Genomic DNA, 18,298 nt, shown 5'->3' with positions numbered 1-18,298 from the left:
AGATTTAAAAGACTGCACACTGACATTTAATGAAATTAAAATAGAGAGATCATTACCTAAACAATTAACCCTAACAACTACCTAGAATAAAATCAAACACAATAAACAGAGGACTTAACACTCAAACTGGGCCAGTCTTTTCTTTGTATCCTGGACCCCCATTTCTGCTCTCCCAGCTTCCAATAGTATCTTGCTGGAGCCTTTGCCACTATGGTAATAGATTAATTAATTGTGCAGTTATTTGCTTAATATACTTTTCCCTATGAGAATACCAACTCTATATGAATAAAGTCCACACTTGTCTTATAAACCCCACCATCTCTGGCATCCAGCACAGAACCTGATGTATAGGAGGTGCTCAACAACTTTGACGGGGAGAAGGAAAGTATAATTCATATCAGTGTTGAGGATCAGATAAGAATTCACAGAGGAGATATGCTTGATACAGAAACCCTTAAAAATAACAAGAATTGGCCAGGCGCAGTGGCTCATGCCTGTAATCCCAGCAGTTTGGGAGGCCGAGGCGGCCGGATCACCTGAGGTCAGGAGCTTGAGACCAGCCTGGCCAACATGGTGAAACCCCGTCTCTACTAAAAATACAAAAATTAGCCGGGTGTGGTGGCATGCACCTGTAATCCCAGCTACCCAGGAGGCTGAGGCAGAAGAATTGCTGGAACCCAGGAGGCAGAGGCTGCAGTAAGCCAAGATCATGCCATTGCACTCCAGCCTGGGCAACAGAACAAGACTCCATCTCAAAATAAATAAATAAATAAAAATAACAAGAATTAGGCTTTCAAATTTATTGCAGACTTAATGAACATTCCACACATTTTTCCATATTTTTTTTAGATACTCATTTTTTTAAATCTGTAGTTACATGTCTTTCAGCTAACTCTGCAATATCTGCTCTTTAAGGATATTTATGGAAAACTATAGCTTTCCTCCATAGCTTACAATTTAGCTGCAGTTAAAAGAGTTTTTCCAACAAAACAATCAAATAACTTTGGAAGCTGGAATAAAATTACTTTCCTCACAGGAAGTACAGACTAAGTGCTATAGTCATTTCAAAGGGAGTAGAATCACTCACTGGAGACCTGGGTGGTTGTCATGGAGAAAGTAGGATTTTTACATCACACTAGAAGATTTTGAAAGTCCCAAGAAAGGAGGAGACCATGAGTGGGGGCTGCCAAGAGCCCAGATAAAAGCAAGTGGAGGACAGGGCATGTGTTAAGAGAGAAGCAAAAAAAGAAAAAGGAGAAGAGGCTCAGCAGCACCAGGCTGCAAATGCCAGCAAAGGAATGGGGACGTTCACTGATACTAGAGGATCCAGTTCAAAATGTTAAGAAATAAAAAACAAAATGTTTGGGGAAGAATAATTTACTAATAATTGCAGGGACACTAATTAGGAGGATAATGAATATCCAATTGGGGGTAATTAATTTAGAAAGATACAAAAAAAGAAGTATTGTGAGATGTAAAATAGCCAATTTACTTTCCCATTGTTAAAGCATCTCTCAGATTTTGTGAGTGGGTGACAGGAAAGTAATAGGACCTTTTCAAAAATGGAAAATAACACAGGGGGAGCCACTCTTGAAGGCGACAGGATAATTTTGGCTTTATATACATGTTTGCCTCAGGGACAATCAGAATAAAGTGTCCCAACGAAAATGGAGATGTAAGATTTTACTCTTTTACTATTGTTGTGAAGATGATGATGATGATGATGATAATGGGACTTTGTTGGTATGAGCTTTAAATTTGAAATGTCATTAGCTATGATTTTAGTAATGCAAACCCCTTAGTCATGGAATCTTTGCTGTGATTGGAAGAAAATGGAGTTGGGTGGGGGCTGGGAGGGATGTCATCGAACCCGAATAACAGATTTTATAAGGTGGATGACATTGAGATGAGGAGTTCCAGGAGAAGGTCTGGTGGCCACCCTTGTGGGTCGCTGGTGCCATTACTTTAGAGAATTAACCCTTTTCCCATATCTCAATTTGGTTAGACTAGAGGAAACTTACTAGCACTCAGTAAAACAGGAGGACACTAATTTATATTGAGTGGTGAACCTTTCCCTCATGCAGTTATCTCCCCAGCTAAACTAGTCTTTAGAAAGTTGCTTGGAGATCCAAGACTTCCAGCAAAGAGAAATGGATAAACAAGAAAGACATTGCATCTAGTCTGCATGAGGGCTCATGTGACATTCCTACTCTACATCCAAGTTATTTCTCTTCTTACTGAAATATACAAGTCCACTACATTTGATGTCTTTCTCCCCCAGATAGGATGAAAGGAACTTTTCAAGGCTTGTACCTTTTTTTATACTTTCCTTTCTTATATTCTAGTTCAGTAGTCCCCAAATGCTATGACTGCCACTGGAGTACCTGGGGATCTTGTTGAAATTAAAGTCAGGGGCCTTACACTCAGACATTCTGATTCAGGATGTCTGCAGTAAGGCCTGGGAATCCGTATTGCTGGCAAACCCTCGACAGGTTTGGAGACAGCGTTGAGTGACTTTGAACTGATCTGATTTGGCAGGCAGGTTAAACACGAAGCCTCCACATCTACTTTACTGCAAGCAGATTCCCATGTGCTTATTTTATTTGTTTTCTCTTTTGCCAAAGGTTTATTTAAACACAGATTCTCATCACCTTAACAAGAATTGGTCAATTGTTTATTCAAGTTTAACTTGACCTTTTGGTCAATGTTGTTTTTCTTCAACAAGGTCATAAAACAGTTGTTTAGAAGACCACTATTAAATTATAAGCACATTTACTTATTCAAGAATTATTTCCTTAACATCTTCTGTGCGCCAGGCAGTGTGCTTAGTACCACAGAGAGCAAGAAAGATAAGACCTCTCTGCAGTTATATTCTAGTGCAATGGAGGTAGAGTGGGGTGAAAAAGACAACAGAGAAGGAAATAAATAAAATCATTTCTCAGTGTGATTGGTGCTATGAGAAAAATAAGCAGGGTTCTGTAGGAAATATTTTGGAAGGGAGGGAAATAACCTAGACAGGGTGAATAGGGAAAGCCTTTCTACAGAGGTGACTTTCCAACTGAGAGCTGAAGAATGAAGAGCCAGTCATGCTGGCTGTTAAGACCTGGGTAACAGTGAAAAGTGGTCAAAGAATTGCAAACCAGGAAATAACACTGAACAGGAAGGTGAGACAAGAGTGGTCAGACAGATGGTGGGAATAGTAAAGGCTCTGGTGATGACCAAGTTTGATGTGAAGTGGAGAGCTCCTCTGTTAAAAACAAAGTGGTCAAGGAACTGAGAGTTGATTGGATGTCAGAGTCACTAAATGTAATGACAGGAGCTGAGTTAGAAGCTGGAGTGTGTAAAGTGGACAGATCAGTGATAAAGGTAGATGACAACAAGAGGAGGGGGAAAGGGAGACTTAAGGAGAACACATTGATTTCACAGAAACAGGGGGCTTTGCTGGGTGATGTCCTGGAAGCAGCCGTGGGCTCCAGGGAAATCACTCCCTATCTTCTGGCTGGAGAGACAAGTAGTTCAAGGAAGTCAAGTTTCATCTACTTGAGAAAGTGCAAGAGACACAGAGTGTTGGGAGTCAGCCAAGTTTCATTTACAGAGAGTCTTGGAAACAAACATTCCAGAAACCCCTGGAGATTAAAGGGGAATTTGATGGCCACAAAGCAGAAAGTCCAGAGGCCACAGGGGAAGGTGGATTTTATTTTTATTTCTGATTGTCAAGCAGAGAAGAGACCTGGTGAGGGCATATGTAGGGACACACAAATTATAGTCTGAATAATAATGGACAAATGGGGAGGCTTTAAATTCACCAGGTCCCTGGGATTAAAGTACTATAACTACTACTGCTGCTGCTGCTGCTAAAACAACAATAATAGTAGTTATTATTTATAGCAGTGTAATAGTATAAATATCATGGCAGTTTTATATTTGGCCTGTGCTAAGTACTTTCCATGCATGTGCACCCATAACCCTATGGTCTGTCAAACCACAGTCAAATTTTATATTTTCAGTGACAACTTTATGTACTACAAATCACTGATCAGAGTAAAGAAGTACAAAGGGCTTTGAAGTAATCCTGGCAGTCTCTGGAGAAGATAGCAGACAAATGGTTTTAGAGTTAAAACTCCAAATAGACGGTCCAATGGTATGGAAGATTTGGAGTGGCCATTTTAGGGGGTGATATGGTTTGGCTGTGTCCCAACCCGAATCTCATCTTGAATTGTAGCTCCTATAATCCCCATGTGTCATGGGAGGGACCAGGTGGGAGGTAATTGAATCATGGGGGTGGGTTTTTCCCATGCTGTCCTCGTGATAGTGAATAAGTCTCACAAGATTTGATGGTTTTATAAAGGGCAGCTCCCCTGCACACTCTCCCTCTTGCCTGCCACCATATAAGACAGGCCTTTGCTCTTCCTTTACCTTCTGCCATGATTGTGAGGCCTCCCCAGCCATGTGGAACTGTGAGTTCATTAAACATCTTTTTCTTTATAAATTACCCAATCTCGGGTGTGTCTTTATTAGCAGCATGAGAACAGACTAATACACGGGGCTATACACGGGGCTATACACATTGGCATATGGTATTCAGGGGGTTATTCACACAGTCCTCTTGCACTAGAAAAAAAAGCAGTGCCCTTCAACCTCAGCTGGTGGAATGACCATGATGTCTGGAGGTGGCTCCATGAACAGTGCTTCATTCCTCTGTTCTATTGCTTAATTTGCTAGAAAATTACTAATTATCCTTGAAGACCTAATTCCATTTATTCATTCACTTGTTCATTCCACAAATATTTGAGAGAAATTATTATAGGCTGTAGACCATTCTAGACACTGTTGGGGATACAATGGTTAAAAATTGTGTATACACACACACACACATATATCTGTACTATATATATATATGCAATGATGTGTATCATGTATATATATATTTGCAATCATGTTTATATTCCCTAGGAAACTTTGCCCACCACTCCCTCCACCTCTAGGCTGATGACACCATGCATTATGTCCACAGCACAGAATTTATTCATTTACTTTTCCAATAACATGCTGACAACCCTATATGTATATATCCAGTCCATTCCTCTCCACACCATCCTTTTCAAGTCTAAGTGAGATCATGTTACTTTCCTACCCAGAGCCCTACAAAAGTTCCCTAGTTTACCCAGAGTAAAAGCCAAGGTCCTTAAAATTTTCATCCCTACCAGAGGATGCCACCTTGTAAATCCCGTCTTCCATGTCTTCTTTTACTGTGAGAGTTGTAGGAAGGATGTGGCAAGATGAACAGTATGTGGTAAATGGACTCATTCATCCTACTGAAAAGATAACTACATTTTTGCTCTACCTTGATACAGTTTTATAGAGCAGGACGTCAAGTAGACTTTTCTGGATTCCTTAGTCATTCTTCACTTGGGAAAGAGGGAAGGTCTCATATGTGAATGAGATTGTATACTATGATCATAATAAATTCTTAAATTATTGTGATAAATGCTTTAGAAAAATAAAACATTTTCCCAGGAAAAAAAATACATGATTTTTGCAAGCACTTAGAAAACTGAAGTGGTCATCGAGATTTGTAATTAGCCTTGCCAAAATTTTAAGTTGTAATTTATGATTTTGAACTATTCTGTGCATTACAGAGTGCTCCCTAAAAACAATAAAAGTTTCAATCTCAAAACATCTCCATTTTGCATCTACATTCAGGCGCACAAACTAAAACGTACTTGAAGATGACATACTTATTAATATCCCAAAAGTCATAGATGCTCAGAATGGTTGAGTTACATTCTATTGCATTACAGGCAAAGCCAGGACAAAAATCCAGGGCTCTTTCCTCCCTATCCTGTAGATGCCATTTCTCATTGTTACATTTTCTGTGAAGAAGCTCACTACAAAATGTATGTTCAGCATGCCTTGCTAAATTGCTCTGGCAGCTTATATGAAATATGCTCTCCTTGATACTATTTTAAAACAAATATGTGAAGTTCCTCATCTAGTATACCCACACTCGTGACTGTGCTTTCAACATTTCTCCTTCTTTATTTTAACAGAACCCCAAGTTTCACATGCCTGAGGATGTACGAGAAAAAAAGGAAAATCTTCTACTCAATTCTGAGAGATCTACTAGGCTCTTAACAAAGACCAGTCATTCACAAGGAGGGGATCAAGCTTTAAGTAAGTCCACAGGGTCACCAACTGAGAAGTTAACTGAAAAACGTCAAGGAGCTAAGGCTGTTTTTAACAAGTTCAGCAACATGAATTGGCCAGTGGACATTCACCCTTTAAACAAAAGTTTAGTCAGAGATAATAAATGGAAGAAAACTGATGAGACCCAAGAGAAACGAAGGTCTTTCCTTCAGGAGTTTTGCAAGAAATACGGTGGGGTGAGTCATCATCAGTCACATCTTTTTCATACAGTATCCAGAATCTATGTAGAAGATAAACACAAAATCTTATATTGTGAGGTACCTAAGGCTGGCTGTTCCAATTGGAAGAGAATTCTGATGGTACTAAATGGATTGGCTTCCTCTGCATACAACATCTCCCACAATGCTGTCCACTACGGGAAGCATTTGAAGAAGCTAGATAGCTTTGACCTAAAGGGGATATATACCCGCTTAAATACTTACACCAAAGCTGTGTTTGTTCGTGATCCCATGGAAAGATTAGTGTCAGCCTTTAGGGACAAATTTGAACACCCCAATAGTTATTACCATCCAGTATTCGGAAAGGCAATTATCAAGAAATATCGACCAAATGCCTGTGAAGAAGCATTAATTAATGGATCTGGAGTCAAGTTCAAAGAGTTTATCCACTACTTGCTGGATTCCCACCGTCCAGTAGGAATGGACATTCACTGGGAAAAGGTCAGCAAACTCTGCTATCCGTGTTTGATCAACTATGATTTTGTAGGGAAATTTGAAACTTTGGAAGAAGATGCCAATTACTTTTTACAGATGATCGGTGCTCCAAAGGAGCTGAAATTTCCCAACTTTAAGGATAGGCACTCTTCCGATGAAAGAACCAATGCTCAAGTCGTGAGACAGTATTTAAAGGATCTGACTAGAACTGAGAGACAATTAATCTATGACTTTTATTACTTGGACTATTTAATGTTTAATTATACAACTCCATTTTTGTAGTTTGCATTCATTTTCTAAAACCCTGTATATACTTGATGATAAGTTCAAATCAGCTGTAATTTTTCTATAATTCTCTGTATGACAGAAATTTAACTAAGTGCAGTTGTCTTGATTTAATGTAGATTTTTACCAAATAGTATGACACCAATTGGCACAAAGTTATAGGAAAATCACCTACAGGAGATGTAAACAACTTGAGTTGCTCTAAAATGTTTGGAAAAGAGCTGCTTTTGCATTATGAATTATATTGTTGAAGCAATAACCTAGCCAGCTGTTGCATTAGCTAAAGCAGCCTCTTGCAATGGTAGGAAAAAAGGATCTCAAATAGCATGAGTGTATGTCTATATCCTGGAATTTATTGTCTAAAATGCATGAATATATTTTTAGCAGTCTGTGGCATATTAATCAAACTGTTGAATTGTTTTCTTACACCCTGGTAATCTTTCTGTCAACTATAATGATAAATCCATTTTGAAGTGATATTTTGGACTTAGGCATTTTACTTTAGATTGGAAGGCATTATGTGATTTACAATATGAGAATATAGCAGAAAAACCAGATGAGGCTGTGGCTTTTTATATTCAACAGCCAATAAAAAATGCACAACATGCTAAGATCAAAGCAACAAAAGCAACCTTCTTCTTCCAGAAAAACTTAAGGGAATTGATTCTGTTTTCTTTCGAGCCTTCCACAAAGAGACAAAATGAACACAAGCACTAACGGTCTACAGTTCTGAAGCAGGCAGTTGAGAACCTTAAGTCTCATCAGATATAAATGTGCTCCTAATTCTGGTTTAATTGAGCAGGGGGGAAATTGTTTCAGGATGGAATAATCATCAAAAACAAAAGTTGCCATTCTGAATATGGAACTCAAACAATAACAAAGTTTTATAAGTATATTATTTGAATCAAAGCATCATGTGCATAGCTTTATATGTGGAATATGCCCTAAGAATAGCTTTTGTTTTCAGTTTAATTATTCAGCTTAGGAATGACTTTTTAAAAACTAATATACCACTTCAAAGATAGGTTATGTTCTAGAGAATAAACATAAAAAGAGCCCCTAGAAATGTGTTTAATAGGCTTATGCATAAGTAAATTAAGGTATTTTCTTGTTAAGTTTAAATATTCTATACTAACAAAGTCAGATACCATTGCATTCAAATATTAAATCAAAGTCCTTAGAAAAATAGGTCCATGTGTCACCCTTATGAATAGTTGTAATGCATTTTGGAATTTTTTTCCAAGGGATCCTAAATTAGATCCCTTGGGGGAAAAAAAGGGATCATTTTGGATGGGAAACATTTGGATGGGAAACCTACTTTAATTGGTCGACTTTTACCCTGAGTTAAGAAAATCACAAGTCTTTCAAACCCTGCTTAAATGCTTTTCCTGAACATCTTCCTCTTCCTAAGCTATCATTTTTTTCTTATCAGTAAATATTCAGTAATGGCTTTCAAAGAACAGTAGGTATTAATAGTTGAATGTTAATAGACCAAGATAGTTGCAGTCTTACTTATTTCATTTTGATTTTCTATTTCATGGCTGAGTATTCATGAATTGCTTCACTCCTTACACACACCTGCCGTGTCCCATCTGTGTCTCCCAAGGAGTGAGTAAACCGCAATGGGCTGAGAGATCAAAAGTATTAAACCTTCTAATCCAACCTTTTACTACTTTTCCATGCCATTAACTCTTGCCTCTAGACCATACACTTAAGCTGTGCTCTCAGTTTTTAAGACGTTTTACTCTGGAGTAATCTAAATTACATAATTTAAAATTTTGCTGCACCATGTAGAGTAGATTCCTAGTAATTTCGGGGAATTGAAATTATCTTTTTATGGAGAGAGAAAATAGAAAATATTCCAGAAGCCTGAAATTTTATTCCTAAGAAACACAAAACTTGCTTTATATGAAATCCGCTATAAAGAATAAAGGCAATTTCCTCAAAAGTATTCCTAAAACTATATAAGGAACAGACAAAGAACTTTCAATAGCTTTAGAAGGAAAAAAAATGGAAACAACAGTCCTACCTCTCTTACTGGCATTTGTAATGCATTGGGCAGGGTGGAATGCATACCTATATAAATGTTTGGCTTTGATGGTGGAGAGGAGGGATGAGCGGAAGAAAATGATACCCAGTGTTCTCTACGGAAAGCTGTAATGTACCTTTTGCTGTATATGTTCCTTTCCTGACCCTTTCCAACGAGCCCATGTCACCATGGGTCATTCTTTTCCTAAATGGGCTCTATGATGCCAAGTGACACCCTGTGTGGTTGCAAGTTCCAAAAGCCATGCATGTCTTTGTCAAATAAGAACAAACTTTTTATGTACCTGCTCTTCATTTTAGATGGCTTATTTTCATGTTAGGACCAAAGAAGCCAGTCATCATCCTGGATTACTTGTGAGTTTAAAACCAAACTCCATTTTTCTCTCCTGACTTATTTGGCCTTGCAGACCAGCTCACATTCACCTTTGTCATTTCTGCCTGTGCATAAATCCAGGTGGGAACACCACTGTTCTTTAGGACCATCACAATTTCATGAATTTAATTCCTAAAGGCAAGTGACCAAATCCAGACTTATCTTCCAGATGTCCAAAGTTCCCATTTTAACATTAGGTGCAATTATAAGTCCTCCAATTAAACCCTAAGGATCCTATTTGTTTTTATAGGCAGCAGTAACACAATGGGCAGACCCCTTCGCTCTGTTATTCCCCTGTCTGGAATTACTATCAGGGTAACAAGTTGGCAATTAAATCCAAAACCACAGTTACGTAACCTGTAAACTATCTATAGATGTGCAATATTGATGTGATTGTGCCCAGAAACTGCCATAAACTTCAATGGAAACATATGTACAGGACATCCAGTTTTCGGATTTTCTCAAACATTTGGAAATATCCATTAATTCAATGGAAATGTGAGGCCACTTGCTAGATGTCTATAAAACATTCTGTAACAGAAAATAATAATATTATTATCATTAGGGAATTAGTAGTTCTAATTCAAGAACTACTTGTATGTCGTTTTTAATTAGAAAGAGGAAAAATACTTTTACATTTTATTGATGTATTATTATTCTTATCTCCTAAAATGTATAGTGGTTAGCAGAAGGTATATATAAGAAGATGCAGAGAATTTTGAATATTAGAGTGCCCTTTGAAAAGATCACTTGCTGAATTAATAGAACTTGGGATTAGGCTAGGACTACAGTAAACGTCTCCCTCCTGTGCATTCTCATATGGCCTCTCAGGGCATCCCAGCCTCTAGGCCTTCATGGGGCGTAGTGAAGCAGATGTTTTGCCCAGGGCTAACCCTCCCAAGATGCTCTGATACTTGAAAAAGGATTGGCCAAAGGCGTTTAATTATAGCTCAACTACCTGAGAACCTTAGGCCAAGGCTAATTCAATTTAGTCCTACATTTAGGCTCATACCTTCTCAATCTCAATCATGATCATTATACAGTAATCGTATGCATGATCCTAGCTAACACTTATTCAATACTTACTGGGTGTCAGGCACTCTTCAAGTAGTTTACATGCATTAATTTAATCTCCATAGCCAGTCTAACATAGGTACTATTATGTAGCCCTCTCCCTTTCCATCTATCATAAAGGAAAGTAAAGCAGACTATAGCTGAGTAACTTGCCTAAGGAGACAGAGATGATAAGTAGGTCAGAAGCCATGATGAAGCCAAGCAGCAAATACCACTACCAAACTCTTTGCTTAGAATATTACAAACCAATATTTACTTTTGCTTTCTGTTACCTCTATTCAGGATAGGTAGAGGCAAAAACAATATATTGGAATCCTGAAATTTTTTCCATACAAATATGGGTGTCTCTGTGTGTGTGTGTGTGTGTGTGTGTGTGTGTGTGTGTGTGTGTATTTAGCTAGTTAGTTACCACATTTCAAATCAGCTTATTTCTTTATTCCTGCTGAGTTAAACTGACAGGTTCAAAGACTTTGGAAGAAATTAGGTTTCCTCCCCACAACTTTTTTGTAATCCTTAGTTAATCATGGGAAACAATGTTTTTAAGAAGAAAAAATAGTCCCTGGAACAAATTTAGCCTTATGAAAACAAAATATCATTTCTTTGACAAGAAATTCCGGACAGCTACAAGACCGGTCAAGGATAAGCAGAATCTAAGAGGAAGAAAGTTCAGGCGAACTTTCCACACATAGGCCCCTGACAGCCACTGCAGATGGTCACGGTTCAGCAAGCTAGTCACACACAGTGAGAACCACTCCTGCTAGAAACAGAGCAACTGTGCATTATCCCCTTCTTCCTGAGTCTCCTTCCCTAGTACTAGTTTGTAGTCAGATTACCCTGAGCCTACACGGGAAGACTGCAGAAAATAATAGAGGAGCAAGCTGACTTAAACTGACTGAAAAACACCATGAAACCAGGTGAAAATAAATAAGCTCTTGCTAGAAGATGGCAGACATTTCCCAGGCCTGTGGACATTACCTGAGGAAGGCCAGGTCTGGGGAGTTCAACAGAACATTGCCTCATATCATTTCATTCTCAGAATTTCCTAGTCAGTCACATCTTAGTTTTTCACCAGGATCATATGCTTCCAGGCAAAAGTATTTAAATCCATTTAAGCAGTCATCTTTTTCCATCCCTAAACCTCTCCTCAAGTCTCACACTATATTTGGAATGCTCCCCTCTCTATATATCTGGACATTCATTTCTTGTTAACTCACCAAGGAATCTCTTGAGATTATTCAATTTCAAAATCTCATCTCTTTATGAGCTCCCTGATAGGCAGAAAAAGACAGCAGAGTTTTCCCCTGGTGTGACATGCATCAGATTATTCTCTTACCAATAAATGCAGGCATTCCTTTCCTCGATTTTTTTTTTGTCAGGGAGGTTCATTAATTTATTTGTTCATGTGCTATTTATCTCACTTTATATGAATATAAAATATCTGTTGTTGTCATTGGAATGTCTTAGGTCTTCCAAGAGGAAAGGAACTGTGTCTGTTGAATGCACTTTGCACCATGTCTAGCAAAGCACTCAGTGGAAAGCGTTACTTTAACAGATGCTTTTGATGCTGTTGTTTAAAGGTTCCTGTACAACTTCTTTTAGTGTAGAATTTGTATATTTCTGCCTGTGACCTTCAGGCATCTATAGGACCAGAGGATCTGACAGGAAGGTGCTAGAGCAGGGCAGCTGAGGGAAGGGAGCTGAGCCACACACCTTTTCTACACTAATAGTCATCCCTTGACCTGAAGGATAGTTGCAGACACAGCAATCGTTTACATTTCTAAGAAAAAGCAGTTGCTTGATTGCTTGGGGAAGAAAATTTTGAGAAAAATGCATGATTCTGGTCAATATAAGAGCCATTTACTGAGGATCTACTCAGTAACAGACACTGGAAAAATACTTTGCATACATTCATTTAATGACATGAAGAGTAAGTCTAATCGTTTCCAAAAGTAGCTTTCAAAAAAATCAAAGTCGAGTATTTTTCCACCTATCATTTCATGAATGAGAAAACTGAGTATCAAAGAGGTTTAATAACAGTCTCTCTGGCTCCAAAGCTGAGACCATACATTGGCAGCCCATGGGGTAGATCTGGCTACAGATATGTTTGGTTTCGCTGACAGTGCATTTTATTTAACATCTGAATTAGCTGCCAACATTGGGCCTCATTAATGACAGGGGATTTGTTACCCTACATTCTATATGCCTACCTGAAAATAGTTGGACAGAGGCAAGGTCAGTCCCTTTAGATGAGGTTGGAGATCTCTAGTTGTTCACACTCTTCACTAATCCACCATCACTCATTCACCTTACTTGCCTGGCCCCTAAGCATCTCACTTTTCAAGTCCTGCTCTGAAGAGTGTATTCCTTCCCCCGCCAAGCTTCCAAAGGAAATCAACTCCTGAACATTATCCTTGACCCTATTTGTGTTGTGCAGGTAGTGACGTTATCCCATTCCAGGTTTCCATATCCTTGCTCACAGTGCTGCTTGCCCTTTGGTCCTATATCCAGTGGGATCTCCAAACAGTATTTCATTGTTTGGGGAAGTCTCTTTTGACCAATGACAAAGATGTTGGGAGAAATCCAGTACCTTTTTTTGGCATCTTTCTGTCATAGCCCCTGGGTCCCCTGGCAACGACATTCCTTCCCACCTCTTTCTGCAGAGATGAGTCATTCTCCCAAGCTCTTGGAGCTCTAGTATCTAGGGACAGAAACTGGCTCCCACTGCTGCCTCTAGACTGCTGTTCTATAACCTTCATCCAAAAATCTCTTCTGTTTTGCAGGTGTGCCCGCTTCCTCAACTCTGAAAATCACCTGCTTCCCAGCCTTCTCTGAAGATTCTTCTTTCTGATTTATAACATGCCTCTCCACCCTACTTCCTGCTATTATCTGGGTGATTGTAGCACCCCCCGTAACATTCTACTCTCTTGCTTCTTAATGCTCTGATGACCTCCTCCTCCTCCTTTTCCCACCTCTTCCTCCTCCTCCTCCTCCCACTTCTATACTTAGAGAGGTGGAGAAAACAGGAGAAGGGATAACTACGACTTTTGTCCTCAAATACCAGGAAAACTAGTAAAATACACAGTATCTCATTTTATGCATTCATTTGCTGAAAATATTTCCAAAGTTTAGAAAAATGATTTTTGGATGTACTATATAATAAATAAAAATGCACTCAGAATGCTAGAGTGTCTACCAATTTAAAAGAACAATATTATTTGTTTGACTGTGATTATCCTTAGGAAAAAATAAGCCCTGATTTAACTTATCAATTTCTGAAAAAATAGTGTATGGACGACCTGTATCAGAATTAACCTAATTTTTGTTAAAAACATATTCCCAGACCCCATCCAAGATACACAGAATTGGAATCTCTATGAAAACCACCTGAAAATTTCCTTTTTAATAATCTCTTGGGGTACTTCTCGTGTGTGTGTGAATTTTTTAAGTCCTGGTTGATTATAAGTGATAATACAACCTGCTCTTTTCATTCTGTCACTGTGTTGAAAAGTTAACAACTCTCAGCTCAGAGAATTGTCAGTGGGTATTGGTACCAAAGTCCTCTGTGGGATTTTGACCAGCACTGAAGCGGAAACTTGGCGTCCGAAGTCTGCCAAGTGCAAGAACTAGAGCTGAAATGATGAAGTGAGTGATGGGGACAGCACTGGGCACTGCCCAAACTTTTTGAAAGCTTTCAGAATGAAATGGGGAAATGGAAACTTTCCTCTGTTTGAAATATAAAAGACAAATGTGTACTGAAGGCAATTTTGGCAACTCAACTTCACATTGAACAAGTGAAGACAATATGAGTTTCTCCAATAAAAACTAAAAAGCTGTTTTCAAATTGACCTAAGATGATTGAAAATGGAAAATATTTGCTATTTGGGTTATTAGTTTGAGAGCAAGTGCCCCAGGAAATATTTTGCAATTTAACTTAAATGGTTATAATGTACATTTTCTTGAACTTCATTAAAGGATTTGTCTCTTTTTGCCTTTCTATTAGGTTGAACCATATGACATTGCCAACATTTGACTGACTCTGACATATAAACACAGCCCTTTCATAAGGGTCCACTAACAGTTCTGCTGCTACCTACCCAATTCTAACCACATTGGCTCTCCTCAGAACTATTGGAAATAGCCTCTGAATAGAAGTCCTGCCTTTTTTTTATTATTTATTTAAAAATTACTTCTTTTCTCTTTGCATTTTTCTTCTTTTGATATTTTTAATTGTGGCAAAATCCACATAACATAAAATTTTATCATCTTACCATTTTTTGGGTATCCTTTTAATGAATATTTTCCTATCCCTCCCTATCTGACCTATTTTTTTTTTTTTTTTTTTTTTTTTTTGAGACGGAGTTTCACTCTTGTCGCCCAGGCTGCAGTGCAGTGGCACCATCTCTGCTCACTGCAACCTCCACGTCCTGGGTTCAAGCTATTCTCCTGTCTCAGCCTCCTGAGTAGCTGGGACTACAGGTGCACACCACCACACCCAACTAATTTTTATATTTTTAGTAGAGATTGGGTTTCACCACATTGGCCAGGATGGTCTCGATCTCTTGGCCTCGTGACCCATCCGCCACAGCCTCCCAAAGTGCTGGGATTACAGGCGTGAGCCACCATGCCTTGCCACCATTTTTTAAGTGTACAGTTCAGCAGCATTAAGTGTAGTTGTGCAAGCATCACCACTATCCCATCACATACCTTTCTTCCTTGTGAAAAATGGATACTCTGCACCTATTAAACAACTTCACTTTTTGCCCTCCCCCAGTTCTGGCAACCACCATTCTACCTTTTGTCTCTATGAATTTGATAACTTAAAATACCTCATATAAATGGAATCATACAGCATGTGTCTTTTTGTGACTGGCGTATTTCTCTTAGCATAATGTCCTCAAGGTTCATCCATATTGAAGCACGTACCAGAATTTTTTTCTTTTTAAGGCTGAATAGTATTCCATTCTCATTGCCTGGCCTCAATCTCTCAAGACTGTAACCCATTCCCAGCTTAATCACCTGATAGCTGCATCAAACCCACTATTATCCAGCCACATTGAACCATTACATTCTCTGAAAACACCTCTTGCTTTTTCCCCTATTTTGCTCACACTATTACACGGCCCGAAGTGTCCTTTATTCCTCTTTAAGGACCTCCACATGGGTGCCCCCTCCAAGAGTTGCCTGCCTCGCATGACCATCCCACATTCAGCTCGCTCTACCCTCTCTGCTTTGGGACTCTCTTCCACTCTCCCTGCTTTAGCTCCACCATTAGGCTGATGGTTCCGAAATCTTTTTCTAGCCTATGTTTCTATCACGAACTTTGATTCAGATTCGCAGTTTCTTGTGGGACTGCTTCATCTAGATGTCTCACTGGAGCTTCCAACTCAACATGACCAAAGCTGAACTCATCACCTAACCCCCAAACCTGCTTTCTCCTTATTTGGTGGCAACACCATCCATCTACTCCATCTTCTGAGTTAGGAACCTAGAAGTCAACCCTGATTTCTCCCTGAGCTGACTCCTCACAGACAAAGAATTCAGAAAGCCCATTAACTTCACTGCCTGACTTTTTCTCAAGCTTCTCCTCTCCTCCCATCCATTCTGCTAATATCTAAGTTCAGACTCTCACCTTCTCCTGTCTACAACTCTATGATAATCTTGAACTTCTCTCCCACTCTCATTTCCCTGAATGCCATCCTCCATACAGCTGCCCTTGTAATCACTTTAAAATGCAAATCCAATTCCAGTTCTGTTTCCCACTATACATTCTATATCCTGCATGATCCCAATTCTTCTCCAGGCATATTTCTGGCCAATTTCTGCCTCCTGGCTTAATCTCCAACAGCCTAGAATGGACATAATACCCTAACATTGGATAGTTTTCTTCCTCCTGGGTCTACTCAGCTTTTCCCTCTATTAGGGCACCCACCTACCCCACTTCACCTCCCCAACACTTCCTAATCCCTAAACTCAGCTCAGGGAGGCATTTGTCATCTCTGCCTGGCTCAGATGAGATGCTCTGCCCTGAGCACTATGAGTAATTGGGAAGCAGGATTCTATGTAGGATGGTTAGGAGCCTGGGGCTTGTCATGAGTAAGAACTCATGGGTTTGAATTCCGTATCCTCAACTTTCAAATGTTGGGACCTCTGAAATTGCTTTAACTTCTCTCAGTTCCAGTTTTCTCATCTGAAAACTGAGGATAGAATACCTACCTAGTAAGGGGGGTATGGGAAATGCATGTAAAGTATTTAATAAGTGCTCAATAAAATAAAACTATTGATTTATCTCATCATAGCCTGTGCATATTTCTATCTCTATGCTTAAAGAATTCTAATGATTTATGTATGTGCCTTGCTTAGTAGAATCAATTCCTTGAAGTTAAAGTTTGTGTCTTGTTCATCCTTGTAACCCCAGAGAAGATACTATTTAAGTATTTGTTGAAGAAATGAATGCAGGAACAAATCCAGCGCACGTGTTCCTGCGTTCATATGGCACTCTGTCTTTCCCTTAAGGTACATTCTGACTTGTATTATAATACTACGGAAATGTGTCTTATCTTTCCTGTCAGATTCTAAGTTATCTGAGGTCAGGAATCACGTCTTACCCAATAAATGTACATACATCAAATTAAATTTGAGGCTTTCAAATGTGGATTCTCGAATTAATGGTTTAGAATAGCAGGCTTCCTAGCCAAACATAGAAACAAATAAGTAAACTAAAAATCACTTTGTTCAATCATCTTTAACCCTTTTCTTTCCATTAGCGCTACACCCTGACCATGATGAACTTTTGTCTCCTCAAATAAGCTATGCTTTTCTCTGCCTCAGGGCCTTTCTATGGGCTGCTCTCTGAGCCTGGAATACTATCAAACAACCTAATACATCACTGTTTTCGGAAAGCCTTTCCTGGTCCACAGATCAGGCTTATTCATTCATAGTTACATTCCCACTGCAAGATGAGATGGTCCTCTGGGTCAGGGAGAGTGTCTCTTAGGTTTCTTCTGTTTTTCTCAGCCCCAAGCGTGTAGTCAACATTCAGTAAACTCTGTTGACTGACTAAATAAATAAAGCTCTGAGTTTCAGTCTTCCTCTTTTCTAAGACATTGGCAAATGCTAGACTGAAACGGATTACACAGGAGTTACTCCACCAGAATTTACTTTAGACTAAATTCCTAAAGACTGCATTGCAGCAACAGAAGCCAAGACAGTATTAGTGCTTTGCTCTATAGCAGAAAAGATTGGGGAAAATTAAAAGGTGACCTCTATGTTGACCAAAAGCATTGACTAGTGTAATTTAGCTTGGCATTAACATGGTAGTGGAACTTGTTCAGTAATTGAAATGAGCAGGGGAAGACTTGAGAACAACTATTCTGTTCACACAGTTGGTCAGCAGTCCATCTGGATCCAGAGCTCTGTCTTGCTGAACCCCTGATGAGCAGTGTTTATTTCTGGTGTGGAGTCTGTAGAACGGGTGCCACTCCTTCTAGGCATTGCTTGCCTGTAGAGGCTTTGCCATCCTTCCTCACTCATGTAGTCTACCGAACTTTGGTACACCCCTCCCCACAAAACTGAATGAGGCTCATCATGACTGATACTTTGTACTCATGACAAAGACAAAACCCCAATCAACCCTCCACTAATTCAAGTGATTTTATGAAGT

The 18,298-nt window shown here is 39.1% G+C and overlaps 1 protein-coding gene and 1 long non-coding RNA gene across 7 annotated transcripts in view; one reads left to right on the top strand and one right to left on the bottom strand.

The window, feature by feature from the left end:
- Positions 1 to 16,928, top strand: part of CHST9 (carbohydrate sulfotransferase 9) — a 278,764-nt gene extending 261,836 nt beyond the window's left edge. For all 6 annotated transcript variants that reach the window (XM_001158505.7, XM_016933482.4, XM_054672061.2 and 3 more), the window contains one exon: positions 6,051 to 16,928. In XM_001158505.7, coding sequence (XP_001158505.1) covers positions 6,051 to 7,142 — 1,092 coding nt within the window. In that variant the 3' untranslated portion in view covers positions 7,143 to 16,928. The remainder of the gene's footprint in view (positions 1 to 6,050) is intronic.
- The window catches only part of LOC104003113 (uncharacterized), a 157,305-nt gene that overhangs the window by 111,039 nt on the left and 27,968 nt on the right, over positions 1 to 18,298 (bottom strand). The window lies entirely within an intron of this gene.

This window comes from Pan troglodytes, chromosome 17 (assembly GCF_028858775.2).
Source record: "Pan troglodytes isolate AG18354 chromosome 17, NHGRI_mPanTro3-v2.0_pri, whole genome shotgun sequence".
NCBI classification, from domain to species: domain Eukaryota; kingdom Metazoa; phylum Chordata; class Mammalia; order Primates; family Hominidae; genus Pan; species Pan troglodytes.
This window is presented reverse-complemented; position numbering and strand designations above follow the sequence as displayed.